This window comes from Stylophora pistillata, chromosome 3, assembly GCF_964205215.1.
Source record: "Stylophora pistillata chromosome 3, jaStyPist1.2, whole genome shotgun sequence".
Taxonomy (NCBI): Eukaryota; Metazoa; Cnidaria; class Anthozoa; order Scleractinia; family Pocilloporidae; genus Stylophora; species Stylophora pistillata.
The window spans coordinates 16815474-16840233 of record NC_142521.1 but is presented as its reverse complement, the minus strand read 5'-3'; the positions used below and the strand labels follow the sequence as shown (position 1 = coordinate 16840233).

General features: G+C 38.0%; 2 protein-coding genes across 3 annotated transcripts; both read right to left on the bottom strand.

The window, feature by feature from the left end:
- Window positions 1-779: 779 nt before the first annotated feature.
- LOC148734770 (uncharacterized) lies at window positions 780-7977 on the bottom strand. Of its 2 annotated transcripts, XR_015998351.1 has the most exons (7): window positions 6447-7977; window positions 4747-5019; window positions 4256-4362; window positions 3017-3200; window positions 2429-2605; window positions 1841-1895; window positions 780-1727 (listed from the first exon to the last, which is right to left on the bottom strand). XR_015998351.1 is itself a non-coding variant. In XM_088751863.1 (6 exons), the coding sequence occupies exons 1-6, from the start codon at window positions 6499-6501 to the stop codon at window positions 1721-1723; spliced, it is 681 nt and encodes a 226-aa protein (XP_088607989.1). In that variant the 5' UTR covers window positions 6502-7977; the 3' UTR covers window positions 780-1720. The 2 variants fall into 2 exon arrangements, 1 of the variants encoding a protein (XP_088607989.1); XM_088751863.1 differs by lacking the exon at window positions 2429-2605.
- A 133-nt stretch (window positions 7978-8110) lies between these two features.
- On the bottom strand, window positions 8111-24690 carry LOC111326928 (uncharacterized). The gene is made up of 7 exons (XM_088751862.1): window positions 24528-24690; window positions 12473-12628; window positions 11728-11831; window positions 10589-10811; window positions 10055-10222; window positions 9202-9256; window positions 8111-8685 (listed from the first exon to the last, which is right to left on the bottom strand). Exons 1-7 carry the CDS (start codon window positions 24580-24582, stop codon window positions 8676-8678), a joined length of 771 nt encoding a protein of 256 aa, XP_088607988.1. The 5' UTR covers window positions 24583-24690; the 3' UTR covers window positions 8111-8675.
- Window positions 24691-24760: the final 70 nt, after the last annotated feature.

Here is a 24760-nt window from a genome sequence, read left to right as displayed (position 1 = left end):
CTATGCCATATCTAGTAAAAGGCAATTAACTAAGACCTGCATAGGAAATCTTTTCCACCTTGAGTAGATGGCCAAAAATCTTCCATCATCCACCACGCACAGGGAACACCTCACACTTTCGCGTCCAGAGAAACCCTTTAAGCGTCCTTGAGTAAAATATAATTAACATTTCAAATCCGCTTCAATTTAAGATTTAGAATCTTATATTCTAAGTCGACCTATTAAAGGATTTTTTATTTTTTTCATTTTTAAAAACTAGGCCTCAACAGCCATTGAAAAAATATCTCTGGGTTAGGTTATCTATGAGGTCACGCAATCTCAGACAGAAATAGAACATTAAGTGCGGCACGTTGAAAGTCACTAGTTGTAACGTATAAACTTGCATTTGAACAGCATTAAGGAGACCACAAGTTGTTATCTCAATTATATGATAATACAGCATAATACTACAAGGACGATTTTATTTTTCCTCAGTTCTTTATGAGGCATTATCTTCTTGACCGTGTAGCGAGAAATGGCGTTGTTAGAAGACAAGCCGACTCTCTAAACAAGTGACACGAGATAACGGTAGGCAGCGGTAGAATGTTGGAGAACATGTTTTCGAAATAGTACAAACTCCAGTGAAATTTGCCCTACATCGTTGCTGGAGTTTTTACGTCGCTTTTAGCTGAGGTTTTACCGAAGTATTTTTGACGCTGATCCCAAATGCAGGTAACGTACGAGGGTAAACATGTCACAATGATATGACTTTTGTTATTAAGGTAGCCGTTGGAAGCAACTTAAGTGTTACACGACAGAGATTTTTAATACAACAATAACGAGTAAGAGCCATCGTTACAGGCCTGGATTACATGAGTTGGTGGTAACATTTTCTTGGGCGATTGTCGTATGTACTCCGCACGAACTCATTCGCTTCACAGCAATGGTTTTGTTGCAGACACACAGCCAATCGGTTTTAGTTCATCTGCTTTGCCCTCTACATAACCCTTTCCATGATACGTCCGCGGGTAACGCCAACCAAACGAATCCACTGGGAGCAAAATACTGTAAACTCCGCGCTCCGGACGCTCCGATCACCTCAAAATTCCACATCTATCACGGCGGTACAGTGTTTCTTTACACTCGCGTGCCTCATTTCAGGGTCGTGTGCAATGAAATGGAATCCAAACCACCAATTTCAGCCTCAATGTTTACTGAGAGCCTTTGGACAAGGTGTCATTCGGATTTCTCGGTTCCCAAACCCTTAGCGCTATGAAATTGTGGTGCAAATTATTAACACTCGTGCGAGTGGGCTAATATACACTTATGCCCGCTAACATGTAGTATCCGTCCCTCCGCATGCGGTGCGGGTCAACACTGTATCTCGTGATATTTTAGTAAATTAGTTCTATCCAACATGGCGGGTGTTTATTGATGGTCCCTGGGAGCGTGCGAGCGAGCCAATATATACTTATGCCCGCCAACATGTAGTATCCCCCCTCCTCACGCGGTGCGGGCCTACGCTGTATTTTGCGATATTTGAGATCATTTTGATCTACCGCGGAAAAAAAGGTATACTTAACTAGGTAACTAAGTATTATATAACCGATATACATCAAATAATCTAGACAGAAGTATTCCACGTAAAAACAAACAAACAAACAAACAAAAAACAAATACTGCTGGACTTTAAGCTTCAAGTTCTTTATTGCATCGAAACTTCCAGACCTGTCAGCACGTCCTAAAAACTGTTAAAACAAACAGAAAATCAAAATTAATTGAGAAGATTTACAATGCGTCGCAAACGATTTCCATTAAATGTACAAGAGCATAAATGTACATATGAAAAACTTTTCGTTACTTAAAAGAAAGAGAGATCCACATGGCCAGAATAAGGTTAGAAAACGCGGCGACCACTGAAAACGATAGAATAGATAAACAAATTAGTAAATAAATAAACAGATGATTGATGAAAGAAATTATGCTTTTTTTTTTACATTATATCTTCTACTAAATTGTTACATAGTTTTACTATAGTGAGGACTGAAGAGAAAAGATTTCTCTTTTACTAAGTTATGTCGTTAATTTAAGTGTTATATAAAAACTAAAAAACAATTGGCGATGAGACAAACGTAGAATTCGGTAAGTATTGTAACTAGCCAGTGTTATAATGTTACCACTGTAGATCTGATTTTTAGTTATTTGGTTCTGTTCATTGGGCTGATGAAAAATAAATCGAAAAATATCTTCCCAAAGTCAGCCAGTTTCTTAGGAGCCATACTACAGGAATAGAAATAAAATTGTACCAGGGAAGCCAGGGAATTTCATTTACAAAGATTCAATCGAACTTATGGTTGTAAATGCAGAATAGTAAAAGTTTTTGGGAGATGTTTTTCTTGGGTACAGTTAGAAATGTTAGAAATTTGTATGAAACATTATCAATTCCTACCCAGATTCGAAGTTGATGGGCAATACTTTACACAATCCTTTCACTCTTGTGACTTGTTTTTGTGTCCCTTACAGCTGTATTCCTTACTCTCACAAACTCTTTCGATCACAAACGGTCCACCTCCGTCACACTTTTTGCACTCGCCAACCTTGGCTCTCCATTCTGAGAAAGTAACTCCTACAAGAAAATTTAGATAAATCTATATATCACTCAAAGCTAGGGTCATTGCTTCATGACGGATAAATTTCCCGAGGACAAATGCAAGGGGAACATCGTCGAATGAAAATTATGATGTAATGAGAGAGGTGCAAAAATATCTAATAACAATTTATATAGATAAATAAATTAAGTAAATAGGGATATGTTGACATTATTCACAGAGCATAAAGATATCTGGTATGATTGAGCGAGTAAAAATAAGAGGTACCTCTTTCTGTATAAGTTCATCTGCCTCTTGTTCCTCGTAATCATCACAAAATGCGGTGCGAGGCAAGCTTTACTCCTAATAATAATTTCGTCTCTTGCACAAAATGATTTAACCCCTAATCAATCAGAGCGCGCGATTCTCAATTAATAAACGTCACTTACCGGTTGCTTGAAAGGTATAGTTTGTCGTGAAATTGAGTTTTGCGTCTTCCATATAAAAATCGACTCCAGGTTTGAAAACCACACATACTTTGCCTTTTGCAATGGTCCAATTTCCATTGGCTTTGGAGAAACTGAGTTCTGATTGCCACGCTTTAGATTCAACGTGCTTGAAAATGTCACAAGACTGGAACAAGAAGAAGAAAAGTAAGTGGGAAGTAAGGTATTGTTTGAAACTAATCACAAATTATTGTTATAACATAATCAAAGTAAAGCGCGCGCTATGATTGGTCAATTTAGCGTCCCCCATTTGCCCATGGGTGTACGCTGCTGACGTGAGCAAATGCAAAGACTATTTTTCCGCGCGCGCTTGTTTTTTTTCTGGTCGCGTAAGATTTGTTAAATAAAAGGGAACTCTTTAGCTACAATGTATCAATGTTATGTTATAAAACAAATGGTAAACACCACAGCGTACACTATTGAGTTATGGATGCACTTGGGAGGTTTGCTAAGCACTCAAGAAGCTAGAGTCGCTCTCGGCTATCGCCTCGAGCGACTCTTACGCTTCTTTCGTGCTTAGCAACCTCCCGCGTGCATCCATAACTCAATAGTGTACGCTGTGGTGTTTACCATTTGTTAATTAGAAGTCTTGGAAGTACATCCCACTCCACTACGGTAGAGACCTCAAAATAGTTAATAATTTATATCAAATGATGAAAAACTTTCAACTGAAAATCATAGAAGAAATATTTTTCTGATTGCTGTCAACCCCAAAAAATTCAACCGTCGGCCATCACAGACCCTAAAATTTAACCGTTGGCCGTCAAAATAGGAAAAACAACTGACAGCCGTCAAACCCCCATTGTGACCCTCCTCTAAGGTTTAAAGCAGCGCTTTCGCACCAGTCCTCTGGAGCGAGAGAAGAGTTAAGAGGGGGGGTGGTGCGGGGAGGAAGAGATGAAAGACGCTGGGAACGAGGTTATAGAAGCCGATTACCCACAGTCTACCGGCGTCTGTGTAGCCTGCGAGCAGGTTCTCAACTTGGTTTTAATTTTACTACATACGGCATAGTCGCACATTACACCAGCAGAAATCTCACCTTCTATTCTATTACTTGGGTGGCCGCTTTGAAGAGGTTCAGTTGTACTCTTATTGTCTAAAATTATTAGGTTTCTCAAGAGCAAGAATTTAAGTATTATCTTTGTAAAGCCCGTGGCTCTATGCAAAACGTGATGCACTTACCAGACTTGATAACGAATTTTTTAATTCCTTATAATCTATTGATGATTCATTCAAGTACTCATCTTTCCAAGGATTTTTGAGCAGGTGAATAACATACTGGCTGCATGCTGAAGAAACAAAACGAAAAGCACTATCAAGTCACAAACAAGAGATGTGCGTTATCATTGTTTTCTTTTGACGTTAGGATATATTTTCCTAAAGAGGTTATACAGTGCAGGCAAGGGAAACAAGACGACGTGCAGGTGAGCGGCCAAAACTGAAGATACTTTTACTACATCTCAGTATGTCAGTAAGTGCACTCTCATTAAACAGTTTAGAGGGCCATATTTCAATATTCTTTCCGCCAGTAAACTGACGAGTATCTTTGAAGGATAGGAATAAATAATGGTCTCGATTTTTAAAACTCCAGATCCTGTAAAAACTCAAATTAAATGTTATGAAGATAAATCTTGAAGAGTGCGAACGACAGATGTGCATTTAAAGTCATATACTTGATTCTTTGGTAGGCTGTTCGCTGGTAGAACACTGATTCAGTTGAGGTGTTGAAGTGGGGATGACAGAAACTGTTGAGGTAGAGATTATTGACGAAGGGCCTGGGCCTCCCTCGGTTGTGAGGGACAAAGCGATGAGTCCTTTAGTTGTGCTGTAGGTGCTGCTGGAGCTGTGCTCTCTGTGTACACTAGAGCTAGCGCTGTTACTGGATGTGGTATGACTTGGCGTTGGTGTCACTAAGCTTGATACACTTGATGCCGTGGTCTGCGACACTAGCAAAATGGATTGATGTATTAATATGTAACAGATATTTAACAACTATTTACCTGAGTGTCGGTGGCTATATATGGATGGATTTTTACCGAGCCGTGAAGCGGCGAGCTAACTTGATATCCACCACTTACCACCGACCGTGAGGTGAATAGTTGTTTTAGTATTTATAAAAGCAATGGGATAATAGCTATTCAATGTTTATAAAAGCGATGGGATAGTAGCTATCCAATGTTTTAGTATATATTTATTCACACCGTGATTTTCCTCGAGAAGTACATACTACCCCATTTTGAAACTGAGGATAGAGGACGTCCTTACTTACGCGCTAATTCATCCATTAATTTTTTTGAAGTTTTTTTCTGAATTTTTCATTTCATTTTCATTTCTTCCTTTTATTCTTCTAATGATTTTTTTGCAATTGCACCCTGGATAAAACATCTATAGCCTCTCATATGGTTTTCCTGGTTATTACGTGGTTCTAACCCCTTTCCTTCTTCTTAATATAGGCAGTATTGGGATGAGATCTTAGCTAAAGCGACGAAATGGCCTGAAATCGCTACAAGGAAACAATAGTTCTTTTTTTGTATTATTTACGGAGTTACGTAGCGGAGCTTAAAATCCAATGCAAAGCTTTATAATATTATCTTCTCAAAGAGAGCTTGGCACCCTGTGGTTAAACACGGAATGAGTCCTCAGCAACTGTTTTCTGATAAAGTAGTTATGCCAAAAGAAACCAGCTCATGTGAATAATTAATAGTGTAAAAGAAACATTTTCTTGGATGATACGAGGGTATTTGGTAACTAAAGAAGTAGGGGAAAACCGAAGCTTGAAACGATGCTAGTAGAATGATAAGATTTCGTTACTATGTACGACTGAAAGATGCAACTAGCATTGTTCATCATTCGCATGACTTGTTCAAAGCCATCATAGATAAACAATAATCAGATCCACTTTCTCTGAAAATTCAAACAGAAAATTTTAATAAATAAACAGATGACAAAAATCAAGTTCTTTTCTCTGAAAATGCAAACCGAAAAGTTTACTGCTGATTTCGAAATCAAGATCTCTCTAAAGGAAACCGACGATAAATGTTTTCAATTTTTAACAGACGATTGTTCGAAAGACAGAGGACAAACTTGAAATTAAGTTGTTTGCTGTTCGCATCAGCATTGCTCCAAAGAAAATCCCCTAGTAGGCTAATCTTAGCATTTAAATATTTCTCAGTTGTTTCGCATCAAGTAGAAGAGTTATCCAAGGTAAACATCTTTCTTTCACATCACGTAAACGTCGTGATTCATACTTTTTGTAAGTCTATGTCGAGGCCTTTCGAGTGTCATAAATGCTACTTCCTACCTCGAGCGCTCTTCAACATCACCCTATTTTCACCCACTTCTTGTGAGGAGAAATGTGTTCAATTTTACATACCTTGTGCGAAGGATAAACCCACAAATAGGAGCAGAGCAATTTTGTCAGGAAACATGTTTAAAGCGAAACGAAGCACGGCAAGCGAACGACACAAATTTTAACGACGTCCACAACGAAAACTGTCATCCAAATACTTTGGAAACAATTCATTTCTGTGTTTTTCTTCTTTGTTTTGACGTAAGCATGGTAATACTGTGACATGCAAATGAAGAGAGCCAAAATCGTGTTGTTTTCATCAGTTAATGCTTCGAAGAACACTTTGTATTACTCATTTCACGACCGAGTTACCTTTAATTAGAGAGTTCGGTTCAATTAAGTTATCACTTAGTACATTTTGATTAATTTCAGAGTGGATAAAGAGATGAATGCTTCTAATCCTGTTTACCCAAATGATGTAAAATGCTGACGTCAAGTTTGCGATGGTCTGCATTTTGTTATGCTTTAAGAGATTTTGACAGAGAATGATTTCATTTTAAAGCAGTTACCTACTTTCTAATCACACCTCATCTTATGAACAGTCGGTCTACTTAGATTTTCCTAGAAAAAATCTTATCTTTGAGGTTACAAACGAAAACAGCGGCGGTTACACCTGTAAAAGACCTCTTTCGCTTTATACGTCATTGTTTGGTCATGTAGTCTGAAATGGGTAAACACCGGTTGCGGATATGGCAAGTTAATTGCGAAGTGTATAGAATATTTCACCCTTATTGGGTCTGTAACTGCCACGATGTTTCCACGAATTCGGATTTGTCTTTTCACAAATACCCTAACGATTCTAAGCTTCGGAAGTTAAGTATCGATGCTATTTTCTCAATTTTCTCTAAATTAAGATCAAAAGAGTTGAGAGTGACATCTGATACCAAAGTCTACTCTCAACATTTCGAAGACGAGGATTTTAAGTTTGCAGACAGCTGGACTAGGAGATTGAAAGTGGACGGCTTCTGTCCTTCCTCGTTTTTGTGGTCAGTCAACAAGAGGCTATTTCATAAAGCAATACTTTTTTTAATGTTTCGTTCCCGACACGAAAATGTTTGGCATGGTTGTCACAGGGCCAAATTAAAATGAATTACAAGACGTGGGAAAAATCGGGGATATCAAGTTGAGTCACGGAAAATTTATACCTTTGAAAAAGAAGGCAGGAAAAGTGAAATTTCAAGAAAATATGAAGTTGTTCACTGGGCCTCTTCGGGATGAGAGAAGTTCATCATGTAACTTGTTCACAACAGTTGATAGATTCCTTCCCTTTCTCATCAATGCAAGTTAAAGTTGTAATGAAATCCTGGATGCTGATACTTACGCCCAGCGTATAACTGAGCGTTACACACGAAAGTAATAATAAATCTTCTTGGGATCGCTTAGCAGTCAGTCGTAATCGTAGTAGTAATAGTTTGGACTGTTTAGGAAAAAACTGAAGGAGCTTCCTGGTTTGAAATAAAAATGTTTGAAAATAGCAAGCGAAAGCTCCCAACGGAGTCCACACTCTACGTTAGTCACTTCATAGTCTTAGTGCGTCTGGTCAGCTAAATCCTCGACGGGTAGATACTCCTTGCAGAAAATTAAGTGCTACATTTGCTTATCATAAGAAATATAGCGGAGACTGACCAACAGTTTTCAAAGTAATCTTTCTGTTTAAACAATCAATTCTTCAATTTGAAAAGCGGAAATGATTTCAGAACACTTTTGTTTTATTATCTCACTAAACAAGCGGGGCTAACAGTCAAGATTCGATAACTACATCTTGAACCAACAAATGTTGTTAGCTTTTATATAATTGCTGAATTACGCAAGCATTTTTAATTAATTAGTTCTTGCACATGATCTGTTTAAGAAAAGACGCATAGATAAAGTCACTGCTAAGATTTTTTTCTGGCTCCGCACTAGTATAGATTCCAATGATGTTGCTGTGGGTCTGTGCAGTTATAACACACTCGGCTACGCCCCGTATCCCAGTAACTTCTTTATTTTTACCACATTCTGACGTCACTTATCACTGAACAGCCGCATAGCATCATGTTGAACAGATAATGGGCTCACAGCTTTTGAAAAAAGGTAGTAAATATTTCCAAAAATTTTAAGAAAGACATCACGTCGTCCGATATATATGAGTATCTAACGCACCTACAAAAATGCAGTCTAATGACTATTAAAATGCACGACTCATAAAGTAGAAAGTAATGTTAAATCCTGTTTTCTTGTTTTGGAGGTCTGATATCCAATTCCACTCAGCCCCTACTGCGAACTGAAAAGGTAAAGAGCGGAATCAAAACAAAATGAAGAAAAGTGTTAATACTGCTTTTAAACCCTCCTGGATCTAAGGGCTTTCCTACTAAAGGCCTTGTATATGTTGGGAATCGAATTCCACTGGTGTAGATTGCCAGAAAAAGGGGAAGAGAAACGAGAGAGTTTCTTTAAGATTAAGATTATGCATTTTGTAACCGAAATGATCTGGCACATCTCTATCAAAGTTAACGTTTATTTGAGAAATCAATTTGGAAAATAAATGGTTGATTTATCATCATGATGCATTGTAATAAGTTTGAGGGATGAATATTTGAAAAGCGTTGTAAAGTGGCGGTGACTAAAATTTTCAGAAGACACCAGAAACAACAGAGAAAATAAGAAATAGTGACACTGGTCCTGTTTCCTCACCTATCCCCTTTCCCCCTTCCTTTTTATGAGATTAAAGTAAGGTGTCGTTGGAAAAAGAGGGATTTTTAGGAGGGTAACTTGTTTTTACTTCGTACAAGTCCTTTACCTGAACGAGAGTAACATCCCAAAAGCCAAGACCAAAAAGGAAATCGTTGTTCCCACTGAAAAGGAAAATTAATAAAACATTATTTTCTGCTACGATGGTTCACCTCCTCTGACACGTCCATTACGTCTAATGCTTTTGCCTAAAATATCCTGAAATATAACTCAATTGAACATCGTGTTCTCCACTTATCATAACCACCCTTGCTCGTAAACATTTCAATAGAATTACCAAATACAAATGAAGATAAACTTAGTTTGGTAAGGAGCACTGAGCAGCTAAAAAGCTTAGTTAGGTCACTCTTGCTTGACTAGAATCAAAATAACACACAACCTGTACTTGATTAAGATGTTCTTTCACGAAGCTCGAAAATGCAAACAATGATTATGTCTTCGGCATGTATGATTTACTACTTATCCCTCAAAGGATCACTTCGTCGCAGTGCAATTTAATATAAGCGATCACTGCTTTCCGAGAGAATAAGCGATCCAGATGTGACTTCCAAGCGCTTATAATACAAAGTAACAAATAATCAAACTAAACAGCTTCTTAAAGTTGCTTCTCTTGTTCAGTTTGAGCAGAAGCTAACGGGCTCCTCAAAGGAAACCAAGCACAGAGGTTGTAGGACGCGAACGATTACCGGGAAGAGAATACAACTACCTCTAGTGCATTTCGACATCAAATGGGTGATACAGATACAAGTTCTGTAGAAAACTTCAGGTAGAAGAAATCGTACTTTCGACTGCCGTTTAAATACCATTCGCAATTTCCGTTACCACCACGGTCGAATGGAGTGTCACGATCATAATTATTTATTAAGGTTACTATTTCAACTACTTGCAGCATTGTCTCTTACCTGCACCACAGTACTTTACACAATCTTTTGTCATCTTTTCATTCTTCAACCCGTTGCAGCTGTATTGCTGTTCTGGCACACATGTTCCCTCGATAGTGATCTCACCGCCAGCTCCGCTGCACTTATCGCATTCGCAATTTTTAGCTTTCCAGTCCTTGAATTCAACACCTGTGACACACGATCACGAGGGAAGACAGAATCCAATTTTGAGAAAATACACCTAAGAAAGATTCTTACTGAGAGAACCAGCCAAGATCAATGGGTGCTAAGTTTACATCCAGCGTTTCAAATGTATCATTATTTAAATTTTTAAATCAGTTTTACTTTTTGTTTTCTTTTATCTCACATCCAATATGTATCCTCTTGCGGCAGCGGATGATTTTGGAGGGGATTCACATGGTTTTCAGGGGGAACAGTGTGTGTGGTTTGCTGACAAGCTGCATGTTAGGTCATAACCAAGTTCAGTCCACATTATTCAATAAAAAAACGATTGACAAGGCGGACATTTCAGTCGTTTAGTCATTATACGCTGACCTACTGGATTGAATTCAGCACTTCCACTCACAACCTTTAAGTTGTGAAGCTGACCACTATTCACTTTGTTAGTAAACACCGTCTCGATAAAGTCAGTTTCTTTTCCCTTCACAACCAAGGATAACTTCGCCTCCACGCCAACTTTACCGCCTTTATTTGAGAACGCCACATCTGATACTTTAACGTCGTGGTACTTTTCGGAATCGTTGTAGATGTATTTCATCTACAGGATGGGAGTAATCACAACGGAGTTACTTTCATTGTGACGATTGCTAATAAAACATTAGGTATGCGAACTCAAATCGTAAAAAAGCCTGAGTATCCAGTAAAAAACTATAGCACCTCTCCTTGGACTATTGTAATACAAATAAAATATTTCATATGTTAACATGACAAATGATCAAGTGTAACAGGGTACTTAAAATGGTGACCAGAGTGGCGTTTAATTCATGCGAACTTGTGAAACAGTGTGAACGTGCTCCAGATAAACCTACCCGGGAGACATGCACATCACCCGGTCAGATGTAAAACTATTCCAGAGTTATTGAGCATCAAACAGAAGAATTTAAAAGCTGAGTTGGAGCTCCAAATTCATTCAGAGGAACAGTCTTACGAGAAAATTGCGAGAAGAGTAGTTTCAGTGACTCTTTCATATCCAAATAGCCTTTACGGCTTTCCCATGCCTCCCTTGCTGTAGTTTTGGATGAAAACATGTGTATAACATAACCAAAGTAAAGCGCTCTGATTTGTCAATTCAGCGTCCACCATTTGCCCATGGGTGTACGCTGCTGACGTGAGGAAATGCAAAGACTAGTTTTCCGCGCGCGCTTGTTTTTTTTCTGGTCACGTAAGATTTGTTTAATAAAAGAAAACTCTTTTGCTATAATGTATCAATGCTATGCTATAAAATAAATGGTAAACGCCACATGGTGTTTACCATTTGTTAATTATTCGGTGTCTGTTTTGGGAACAAAAATATTCCAATTTGGGAACATGGAATCGGAATGTTTTTGGAAATTTTTGGAAATGATCTGCAGTAGACTGTGACTTAAAGCCCTTCTTAATGTAACGTCTTCAATGAAGAAACATGAAAACTTAATTTCCTCTTATTAACCAGATGACAGAGAAATCGGACTTACTTCCATGGATGTTATGTTTACCAAATCCTTGAACTCCATTGACTCAGAATTTCCAAGGCATGTATTCCACGTTTTTTCTGCCACAAAATTAATCTTCGCAGAAGCTAAAGAAGAACAGACGTTACAATGCGCCCCAAAGGATACGAAAAACATAAGTATAAAAATATAGGTAACAACAAACTTCATTCCCATCGAATGAATGTTTCAATCAGCCAAATTTGTCGTCATGAGTACAAAAAACAACACTTGATTTAATTATGGGTGCTGAATCACATGCATAATGAGACTTCTGAATCAAATTCCGTATTCTGCCTGTCAGTAACACTTTAAATTCCAGTATCTGATTGTTTTAAAATTCTCCCCTCCAGCTGCTACAAATTTCCTTGAAATTAAATTAGTCACGAGAATTTGGTGTTAGATCAAGATGACAACTTCTACCTGATAGGTTTGAGTATTCTCATTACCTGTTTGCTGAATAATGTGTGGATATTATAGGGAGAATTTACATGTTAATCATTTCTACAGGTAAATGGATATGCTCTGTCTTATATCTTAAAAAGCCTTCCTTCTATTTTATTTCTTAGCTTGTTCGTCGTTACTTTATTTGTTTGACAAATCTTCAAGTTACAAGGAAATGCCGATTGATTTGTCCTTGACCTGAAAGGCGACGTGGGATTTAAGTATCACAGACAATTAGGCCTAGAAATGATTGAAAGCATTAAGAAACTGACAGGCAACTGCTTACTTGGTTTCGTTGTTTCTGTGGTTTGTGTCGTGCTCCCTTTTTCCGTGGTACGGTTAGCTTGCGCTGTAGGTGGTGCTTGTGTTGACATGGTGGCCATGATGAAAGATGGAGTAGGTGCTAGCACTACAGCAGGAGTCGAAGTCTGTCCCAGGGCGTCTGCAAACCAACCGTGAGAGTTAGGAAAGATGAAGAAAGGAAGGGGTACAGGTATGAGACCGGAGGAAGAAGAAGAAGAACAAGTTGTTCAAGTGCATAAGACCTTGCAACAGCGAGTTTTTGTAACAAAGACAAAAATATTCAGTATAATTCTATTGTTTAAAATAGAATTATAAGGTACTAGAGTATTATCATCCAGTATCTCAGAGAATATAATTGAAAGACACGGTTAATCAGCTAGAATTGATTAAAATTATAGTCCAGGTTTAAAGACGCCTTGTACTCCATTAGACTCGCAATGGTTAGACACAAATTGAGTCGAGAGCAAATTTTTTTTCTGATGAGTTATTAATGCTAAAGGAAACTAGCTCAATTTAAAAATTAGGGCCAAACACTGCTCAATAAACGAAATATATCCTCAGCAACTGTTTTCTACTAATTTTATAATTGTAAAAGGAAACTAGCTAGAGTTAATAATTAATAGTGGTAAAGAAACGTTATCTTGAATGATACAACCAATCAGTTTTCCTCGATGATATTTGGCAACCAAAGAAGAAGAGAACAGCCGAAGTTAAAACGATGCTGAATGATAAGATGCCATTACTAAGGTACGACTGATAAAAAGCAATTAGCATTGTTCATCAGTCGCATGACTTTTTCAAAGCCATCATAGATAAACAACAACCAAATCCACTTCTCTGAAAATGTAATCTGAAAATTTAACTTCTGCCGATTACGAAATCAAGATGTCTGCAAAAGAAGCCGACGATAAACGTTTTCAGTTTTTTTAAGGACGATTGTTCGAAAGACAGAGAGCAAACATTACATTTTGTTGTTTGCTGTTCGCATCAACATTGCTCCAAAGAATTCTCCTAGTAGGCCAATCTAAACATTTAAATATCTCTCGGTCAGTTTCGCATAAAGTAGAAGAAATATCAAAGGGAAACCATTTCTTTCACAGGACATAAATGTTATGATTCATTTATGTTTAAGTTTTTTTTTGTTTTGTTTTGTTTTGTCTCATTGCTTTGAAGAGGATATTTAAATACATACAAACTGAGTTTCAAGTAAAAAGTGTTTTAGAAAACTGTTTGATATAGGAACATGCCATAGTGATTGATTTTAATTAAACGCATAAACTTCCATCAGGCCTAGTCGTTTAGGTAACGTGACAAAGCAGCGATGCTTTAGTAGGTTATTTTATCATCCCACAATTTTGTGTAGCAACTTTTCTTAGGCGGGTCCCATTTCTCTTAGGATCATCGTTATCTTGAATGAGTGCGAAGTTTTCTTAGTTCTGTTACCATCTCCCATTTCACTTTATTTTGATTATTTTTAATTTTGCTAAGAAAGGATACAGGCATATGGCCAGTGCGTTTGAGAATGTCACGCCAGCCGCTGTACAAATGCCTGCCTCATGACAGTTCTATGATCAAATAGCAATATCCTGCCAACTGTTCAATCAAAACCAGACAAAATGTCTTGTAGATAGTTTCGGTTTTTTGGGACAAGTAAATAGATATCACACAACTCTTTTGTAAGCATTCATTTTTGCATTACAGGGTAACTGAAATATTCTTAGGTCATAACGTGAGTGTCATGTCGCCAAATGGCGTGATTCCAAAGCAGGAATCGGGGTAGCTTCCTTACTCAACCAAAATACTTAAGTATGGAATGAGTCTAAGAATACGTTCGCTGACCCCATTTGGCCAAGAATATAGTTTTCTCACATCGATTTCGGTGCTGATTAAAATGTAGCAGATTATCTACCACCCTAGTAAAAAGGGACTTGAAGTGATTAATAATAATAATAACAATTACTATTCATATAGCGCCAAAGTCCAGTTCCAAGGTGCTTTACAGGATTAAAATTTAAATAAAAGAATCAAACAAATAAAAATTTACATATTTTTAGATCAAGTAAAAGCTGAATATCGCACCATCATAAAGGCCTGTTTAAAAGGAAACCAATGCTGGAAATAATTTTTCTCCATTGACAGGACATATGTCCTTTGAAATCTTCATTTTGGTCGGACATCTTATCAATTTAACCTGGCATAATTAGCAGAATTAATTAGCAGGATGAAATTCACTAGAATAATAATTTTCAATGACAGCAATTAATTTTTAAATTTAATTATAATTTATGATTAACTATATGACTTTTACTACCATGAATAATACAGTTAGTTTTTTTCTCAGTTCGTGAACGGGCGGTATTCTACGAATCCTGCGATCTGATTGGTTTTGAGAGCGGGCAGTATTCTCCCCATCCGACCCGCTCACGGCAAGCGGTATCCGTTTCGCTTGAGTCATTTTGCAGAGCATCTCAAGCTTCGTTGCAATTTTTCACAAATATATCTCATTTTGCCAGCTGGGCAGAATTTTTGAGCAAAATTAAAGACTTCGGTCACGATCTTTTGGCGAAAATAATATTAATTCTTTCTTCTCTCGCTCTCAAATCACTTTGGTTTTTCGGCAAAAATTGATTTCGAAAAAAATTTTGTGGTACTAAATTTGTTTATAAAAAGATTGAAACGCAGCCTAGAAACGACTTGTTATTTAATAATCCTTCACAAAAAGTAACTCTGAAAGTTAGAACGAGAGGTAGTTGCAGTAAACGATTACGTTAATCAATGTGACTCTCAATCGTTAATATCTGAATTCTTCAACACAGTTTGTTTGTTTGTAAAACGTTGTGCGAAGTTTTGAGTTCTTCTATAAATACACTTTGGCCTATTCTTTGCAAGTCCCTTGAATTTGGACATTTCTACCGTAAATTTCACAACAGTAACCGAAGGAATTCGATGAATAAAAGTTGCTTTAAATCCCCTTGTGTCTAGCTGGAAAGAGTCTTATTGACTGCGATAGGGTCTAAAAGTACTTACGAGTGACCACGAGTGACCACGAGTGACCACGAGTGACCACGAGTGACCACGAGTGACCACGAGTGACCACGAGTGACCACGAGTGACCACGAGTGACCACGAGTGACCACGAGTGACCACGAGTGACCACGAGTGACCACGAGTGACCACGAGTGACCACGAGTGACCACGAGTGACCACAAGTGACTACGAGCGAGATTAAATCAAAATACCTCAGTTTTCTTACTGTGACGTCATTACGGAATTATTTTCACTTAATTTCATGAAATAATGACTTACTCACGAAAACTGAAGTTATTCACTGTATAAACGCATAGCAGACGATTTGAAAAACATGAAAAACAGATGCGGTAATATTTAAAAACTTGCAGTGTGGACTATTCATTACAGATTGCACAGTTACGATAGGTTGAAAACAGAAGCGATTTTAAGAATAGTCATAAATATCACTGACCATTTTATTTGGCTCCATTTTAAAACCCAATGATGTCAATGATCAACCCTTCACTTTGGAAAATTCCATTCAACTTTCAAATGTACTGCCGACGAGATGTCTGGACGAGTACTTCATTGGGTTTTGCGTGGTAAACTCACTACTCCTAGCGTCAAAGTAATAGTCCGGCTATACAACACCAATATTTTCTTAGCTTATATATCGCTAATATCTACGATATTATATACGAACAATTCGTATGAATATATGTTTATCATAACAACTTTTTATTACACCTAACTTCTCCGTATGATTCCAAAAATAGTATACAACAATAACCGTGGGAACTAGGTAGCTAGACACCATGGGGGGCATTTTGGGCGTTTCCGGACGCTTTAGAATGGCTTTGCGCGTTTCTTGTCAAGTTCGGTCATGGCTGACTTATTAGAGAGCTTAAGCACCAGACGTGCTTGAGGTCACGAACGCCTACCGGAAGTCATTAGTGGAACTATGCACATACTGCGCATGTCATGACGTTCGCGTGGTCACGTCGCAGACGCCAGAACGCCACTTTTCAGGTTGAAGGTAGGACGCCACAAAAATATGCTGTTATTTTGCTTATAGGAGATAAATTATTGACTCAAAACCATAAAAAACTCTTCTGCTTTTCATTAAGTGATTAAAAAACGTTTCCGTAGCGCGTAAAGTGGTTTTTGCTTAATCGATAGATTAAACGGGATTCGACAACGGCAGACAATTTTCTCGCCAAGTCTTGGTGAGTTAAGTCATTTGATTTCATGTCCATTTGAATCATCAAATGCAGAACTTAGATTTTTTTAAACCGGGTTTAAGCTTATCACAAATTACTTTGAGCGATAATTTAGAATTAAGACACTTAGGCGACATTTAGATACAATAACAAAGTGCAAAATGAGATAGATGATTGTCTTTCTGCATCGGTTGTATTTTGTAACTGCACATTGTATATCGTATGCATCTATGCTAGGTTTTGAGCAACCGACTACAAACATAAGAATAACAAATCTCGCTGTGGTTAACGAATTTAAAAAAAGAGAAATGGTCCTCTAGGCATCCAGATCATGCACTGAACAATTCATGCTCGCTCGTTTGTTCGCATTGTTTACACAACTATGATGTGGTAAATTTCAAGTCGCCTAATAAATTGACGAATTATTCATTCTGTCAAGAGAGTGGGGTAAAGAAACTTATTCCCTTGCTCATTAAGGTCATATCTCTAGCATCTTTTAGCAAAGACATGTTAACACGGGTAGAAGTCCGTGTCTGAAAAACATCGACTGCTTAACCTTCCTATTTCGCGCCAAGAACGAAGGCCCCGATCCACTCTTACGCGGCTTCTCTGCCGCTCTTGTTGTCCAGAACGTCTGGTGCTTTAGCTCTCTATTAAACGAGAAGCGTAAAGACTTCACGCGCTTTGAAGTTGTATTTTTGTTGCGGTCGAGTAGAGGAGGAGTAGATGACAGTGGCGGAACGTTGGTTGCGTTGTGTCTCAAAGGAAATATTCAAAACAAACGCTTTGCGTATTTTCAAAAGGTTAAATAACACGGAGATATAATAAAATATACGCTTTGCTGTAGTTATGGTTTTTTAAATATAGTTTTTGGAATTTTTTTCAGTTATCGGACGTATACCGTGGAAAGTGTTAGTCTCCTTTCTAAAAGGTATTTGATGAAATGATGTGAATTTGACTGTGTAACGACGTCATAGTAACAAAACTGAGATATTTTGATTTAATCTCACTCGTGGTCACTCGTGGTCACTCGTGGTCACTCGTGGTCACTCGTGGTCACTCGTGGTCACTCGTGATCCCTCGTGGTCACTCGTGATCACTCGTGGTCACTCGCGGTCACTCGTGCTCACTCGTGCTCACTCGTGGTGACCCGTGGTCACTCGTGCTCACTCGTGGTCACTCGTAAGTACTTTTAGACCCTGTCTATTGACTGCAGCTTTTCGGTGAAAGAAAAACCGATTTGCACACACCATTACAGAAAACAAACAAGCAGACTGACAACTCCAAAACACACACTTGCATTCACCTACAATTTGACTTTCCGTGACGTTTTTTTAAAACGGAACAGAGGTAAATCTTCGAAGATTAATTGTCGTTGGAAATAAACAATACTTTTCGAAAGATTTCCGAATGTTTTTTCTTTACGAGAAGATCGTCGCATAGTCATTTAACTTGTGCGTATTTGTCATACCAGTACTGTTGTTAATTCAAAGGGGTACGCTTTTTTCCTCTTCAATTGACAGGTGTCACACCCATGTCATCACAGTTACTTATCAAAAAGTGTTTCAAAGTTAGCTTGGAAGCCTTTTAAGTTACCTTTACAAATGAAAATGTTCCCGTGAAAGCTTTCTCTTTAACTTGGATAACGTCTGTTTTCTTTATCATCCATTCGCTAACAGATTGTTAAGTTTATGGAGCTAGGATTTTTCCGTAATCAAACTCGTAATTGTAGCCCTGAATCATTCAGGTTCTTATGACAATCATTTTTTATGTGTTAGAAAAAAATAAAAATGTTATTGACCAGCCGGAGGTCCGTATTGGGAAAAACTGTGCCCTCTGTCTTGGATACCGCTTTACAGGCCTACGGCCTAGGGCGGTATCCATGACCTTGGGCACAGTTCTTCCCAATACGGACCTTCGGCTGGTCGATAACATATATTTTTGTTTATGATACTCAACGGAAACTCTCTTCTGAAGTATTTTTCGTTCGACATCAGTACTTTATAGTAAATTGATCTACCAGCATTTCGATAAAGTACAAATTCTCCCACACCAAAAAGGGAGTTGTGTAGTAGTTTTCTGTAGCCTGCCAAAAGGCCGTAATTTGTGGTCCGAATAGTTTATTCATTACTATAACCTTTTCCACTTGTGAAAACCAGAAGTAAATTCGAGTAATTTAAATGGCAACGCGCTGTCTGGCTGGTCAAAACTTTATTTCCTCACCAAATATTCATTACAAGTGTTGGCGATCTGAAATTCAATTTTTTAATTTCGCAAACAGTTTAAAAAAAATACTTTATTGAAAATATTTTGTTCAGTGCAAGTTCATGCCTTATTAAAAACAGAAGGGACTTTAAGCAAACCACGACGGCGACGGCAACGAGAGCGTGGAAAAACAATAGATCTAATTGGCAGAACAATAGCCCAGCACGGGCGTTTTAAAACTTTGTACATTTCTTAGCCGTCCTTTGCAAAACAACACGAAATCAACAAAATTTGCGTCGTCTACGAAGCGAAACCGCGGCGGCAAATTATTTCAATTTACATTTGGAACTCAACGCTACTCTTATGCGTTATGATGAGTTTGAGGTCTGCCGCCCTATGAGACGGTAAACACATGCAGCCATTTTCGAAATTCTAACTAAAAGTAGAAACTCATTTTTTAATCGACGTCTTCCGTGGCTTTGCCGTCCTGACTGCTTAAAAGGGACCTTAAGGGGGGGCTTGTGATCGTTTGAATAAAAGAAAGGAATTTCATTCAAAAAATAGAATTTGCTATAATTAATTTTCCATCTTATATTAGGCGCTACTAATTGATCGTTCAAAGGCCCTTTTCTTGGATTTTGTCGATCCTTTCGGTGTGGATTGGACTCAGAGGCCCTGCCAAGGGATCTTATTATGATTAGTATCATTTAAGGGCCCCTCCAGGGATTTTGTTGCTAATTTGCTCTTTCGGGCTCCAAAGGCCTTGTTTTGGGATTTTGTTACGCTTTACAGTTGTAGTTAAAAGTGGGCCTTCCCTTTTTTAATGCTCGCCGCATTGCTTCTTTGCAATTGGTTACGCCACTCATATCAACATATTTAGTATTCTTATCTCTTAGTTTTTAGGGTTTATTTCTTGTATTTTGTCCATTGTTTTCTTTTTAATTAGGTTTTTTGTTATCTTTTTATTAGCACCAGTTCATTAGTCGTTATCTGTAATTACGTAATCATTAGCACTTCGATCCTATTTAATGCTCTTTTTTTATTTCAAAAGTTGTAAATAACTGAAGAAGGTCTCTGACCGAAACGTTTTTCATTAAAAAATTTTTATATTTTTTACGTCAGAAGTTGTCCATCGCAATTTTTTTAAACTCTCTACGTTCGTGTTGACTGTGAGGTTTGGACTGCGAATCTTTATTGATCGTCCTGGCTTGGTGCACCTTTGTTGGCCTGGGAATTCCATTAACGACTTGCGATATATATATATATATATATTGCAACGATTACAATATCTTCGGGCACAAATCCCGCCTGAGTTGTTCCGGGATGAATAGCAAAGGACATTCGGAATTGAGTAGCCAATTAAAGCGCGCCTTCATTGCTATCCACTGTTGCACTATATTAATAAACTCTGCAATACCCCCAGAGAAATGTATTCTGCTTCATGCATTCTGAAAACTAAGGATACAGAACGTCATTACCTACTAACTTATTTTTCCATTTCTTTTTCTATCTTTTCGTTTACTCTTCTCTCATTTAGTTTTATTTTCCTGTTTTTTTTTTTCCATAGGAAAAGTTTTTTGTGATTCAAGCCTACAAACATACATGTTCTTCATACGCCGCTTTTCTTAGTTATTACGGAGTTCTGAAACGGTTTTCTAAGTTATTTCGTAGTTCTAAATACACTTTGCAGTTTTTCCATTGGTTGGCTTACGTTCTGCACAGCAATATTATCTGCGACTTTCTGAAAATATCACAAGGCACTGGCCCAATAATGAAAGAAGAAATTATTTTATAAGTGTATGAACAGATTAAGACGTCTGCTAAAAAAATTTCTCACGACAAGATCCTGATTACTGTTAAATTTAAATGATAATATCTAGCTAAAATGATGAAGGCCCCGTCCACACGTATCCGGATATTTTTGAATCCGCAACTTTTCCTTTCCGGATACGGCTATCGTCCACACGTATTCGGCGAATTCGCAAGCAAATCTGGATATTTTTGAATCCGCTCTCCAGAGTGGAAATTTTTTAATCCGATAACATTTTGGATACGTGTGGACGGTCGAATCCGGATATTTTCTGATACGATGACGTCACAAAATTGGCGCCAGTGTTTACCGCGCAAAGTTAAATATGGTCGCCGATCAAAGGCATAGAATAGTGATTTACGAAGCAATCTAAAATATTACCATATTTCCTCTGGCACGACTCCCAGTCAATGTTCTCCATAGATTTTGCGGCTTTGTACTATATTGTCACGTTCAATAACAACTCTATCTCGTCGTCGCTCCATATGAATGATTCTGGCTTGTTCCCCTCATTCTTCTTAGTTTTCTTGCCTGATTTCGACATGTTCAAGTTTTTAACTGTTTGAACCATAGTTAACGTAAACTGAAACATCGAATTCCCGCGGCTGCTAAATACCGCAGCGCATGCTCCGTAACCAATATATATAGAGTCATCCTGGGTACTAGAGTGAATCCGGAGTGAATCCGGATACGTGTGGACGAGCGAATTCGAATTGAATACGCTGTGATCACATAACGTGTGGACGCGGATATTTTCGTATCCGGAAAGAAAAAGTTGCGGATTCAAAATATCCGGATACGTGTGGACGGGGCCGAAATTAATCTTGCCAAAACACCATCAGGTATGATCTCTCAAGTGTAGTTTTACCCGGATGTAAACTACTTTTACTATGTAGATACTTATGAAATACTTGGATTTTTTCTTTACTGAGAAATCATATCTTCATCACGCGCAGTAAAGATACTATTTCATCTTTCACGTGCAGGGATATTGGTGTTGCCATGGTTACTAACATGCTGTTATAGGATTTGTCTCTTATTCATTAGAATTTTGACTTTTTGGAACAGAAAATATGTATTATTGCCTTTTTTTTCTCCTTTATAACTTTATATCCGAGTTTAAAAACATTCTTGTGGTAGGCGTTTTGCGATAGGTGACCACTTTATTTGCACATTTTGCTGTTTCGAAAATGATTAAAAAAAGTTGTGTTTTATGTGGAAATTTTATCAGTATCTATAAAATAAACAGAAAATTACGTGGCCGCTTAGGGATACGAATTTTATCTTCTGATGCTGAAAGTATCGCTCACTCGTGAGATTAACCTACGGCACTTGAAGATAAAATTCGTATCCCCGCACGGCCATATGATATCCTCCATTTCTACCAATTCAATCTTGTTCGTGAATCATCATGGTTTTTCTTTTTTGTTTTTGTTTTTGTTTTTTTTTTTCAGATTTATGATCAGACCACGTAAAGTCTATGGAACGACCGACCTTTTTCACTATGTGCAAGCTTGTTTTCTAAGGTTTCTACTCATATTTGTGTAAGAAGCATATTTATTGTATCGACGAGAGGTACCCATAAGGGCACTGATGCGGTTTGATCCACTAAATTGTGTCAAGTATTCCTGAAGGAAGCTCACTCAGAGGCTGTTTTCAGACCAAAATATTTTGTCGAGAAGAAATTCGCCTCGGAGTCGCATAGCTAGTACATAAAAATGAATTCTGACACGATTAGAATACACGTACAAATATCCTGTTTTTTGTTTTTTTTTAATTTTGAAAGGATATTCTAAATACATACAGGTTGAGTTCCAAGTGAAAATTGTTTTCAAAAACTGTCAGATATGAGAGCATGCCATATTGATTGATTTTAGACACATAACCTTCCACCAGGTCTGGTCTTTCGGGTCACGTGATAAAACAGTCCGGGTAGGGTCTGGTAGGTTAATGTTATTTTATCATTTTATGATAGTTCTTGATTATGTACTGCAACTTTCTCAAAAGGGTCACATTTCTCTTTGGTTCATTGTTATATTAAATAGACTACGAAGTTTTCTCAGGACTGTTACCATCTCTCCTTTCACTTGTTTTTAACTATTTTTTTTTTCAATTTTCCTAAGAAAGGATACAAGCATATGGCAATGCATTTGAGGATGTCACGCCGGCCGCTCTACATGCGCCTGCCTCATGAAAATATTACGGTAATTAAGCGTTTTTAAAAAAATACTGTTTTAATCTCGTGAAACATCACAAGGGGTATTACTGCGCACTGCTGATAGCATTATTGTCCAGCGCCTCAGAAAATAGGAGTGAAAGACACGAGTTATTCAACAAAAATTTATTAGCAAATACTGAAGGCTAAAAGGGTTAACTAAGGGCTCGTCCACAACGCAGATTCAAAAGTATGCGGATTCGTTTTAGCGAAAACGCATCGATTGATCCGGGTCCACAATACCGTTTTCACTGCGTTTCCGACCTTCCACACTAACACGCTGCGAATCTGCTGTGAGGCATGTTAGTTCTTTTGCGCATGTTCCAAAAGACGCGCCTGCTTTATAATCGGTTTTCCCGCCGGTACGAAATAAACACTCTTTGGAGTTTCAAAATCTTCTTGTCCTGGCCTGTCGTGTTTTCAAGCCAATTCGCCGATATGAGGTCTTAGAAAATGCTATTTCCCTCATAAGATTCGTTGTTCTTCTATGTGAGAATAATAATATATTAAATAGAGCGACATTTAATTCCAAACAAGCGAGTAACAATAGAAGCAAATTTCGGTCCGCCATGTTTGTCTTGATGTTTGGTTTTCGCGCGAGAGCGTGTTATTGAACATGTAGTACAGCTGACGTCATCGTTTCCATTTTTATCCAGATCCGACCGTACACGTCAGCACGAAAGATATACGGATTCCTTTTTATCCACTTTCAACAGCGTTTCTAAACTTATACGGATTCGGTGGATCCGATCCGCGTGTTAGTGTGGACGGAAGGCTTAAACGTATCAAAAAGTATACGGATTCGAACGAATCCGTGTTAGTGTGGACGGGCCCTAAAAGAAGCCTTCTGCCCCATCAGACTCGCGACGGTTATACACGAAATGAGTCCAGAGCAACTAGTATTTTCCAATAAAACGTTGATTCCAAAGGAAGTCGTTACTTAATTCAGTAATTTGGGCTAAAGAAATGTTTTCTTGAGTAATAAAACTAACCAGTTTCCCTCCAGGAGATTTCGGGTAACCAAAGAAATTGAGGACAACTGGAGCTTCAAAAAATGCGCTATTTAGAATGATAAGTCGCCGTTACTAGGTACGACCGAAAGATGCAACTAACGGCATTGTTCATTAGTCGCTAAGATCATGACTTCTTCCAAGCCATTATTGGTTGAAAATAATTAGATCCACCTTTTACGAAAACAAAAACGGAAAAAGCTGATTTCGAAATTAGGATGTGTACGACAAAAACGGACGATAAACGTATTCAAATTTAACAGACGATTGTTCGAAAGGCAGGGAGCAAACTTGACATTTTGTTGTTTGCCGTTCGAGTCGACATTCGTCTAATAAACCCCCCAAATAGACTAAAATTTGCATTTAAATATTCCCCAGTTGTTCCGCATAAGTGGGAGAGTTATCCAAGGCAAACAATTTTCTTTTACATGACGCAAACATCATGGTTCGTCCTTTTTGTGAGTCCACGGCGAGTCTCACAAATGCAACTTCAAACTTCAAGCGTGATTTCAACATAACTCCTCTTTCACTGACATCTAGAGGGGAGAAATGTATTCAATTTTACATACCTTGTGCGAAGGATAAACCCAAAAATAGGAACACAGCTATATGCTGAAGAAACATATTTCCAGCGGCTGAATAGTTCGAAACGAAGCAAAGCGAGCGGTTGACACTAATTTCAACGGCGTCCCCAACGAAACCCGACACTCAAGAACCTGACACTGTTCAGTTCCTTGTTTTGCTGCTTTGTTTTGACTTAACCAGGGTAACACACTGTCATGCAAGCGAAGAGTATATATGA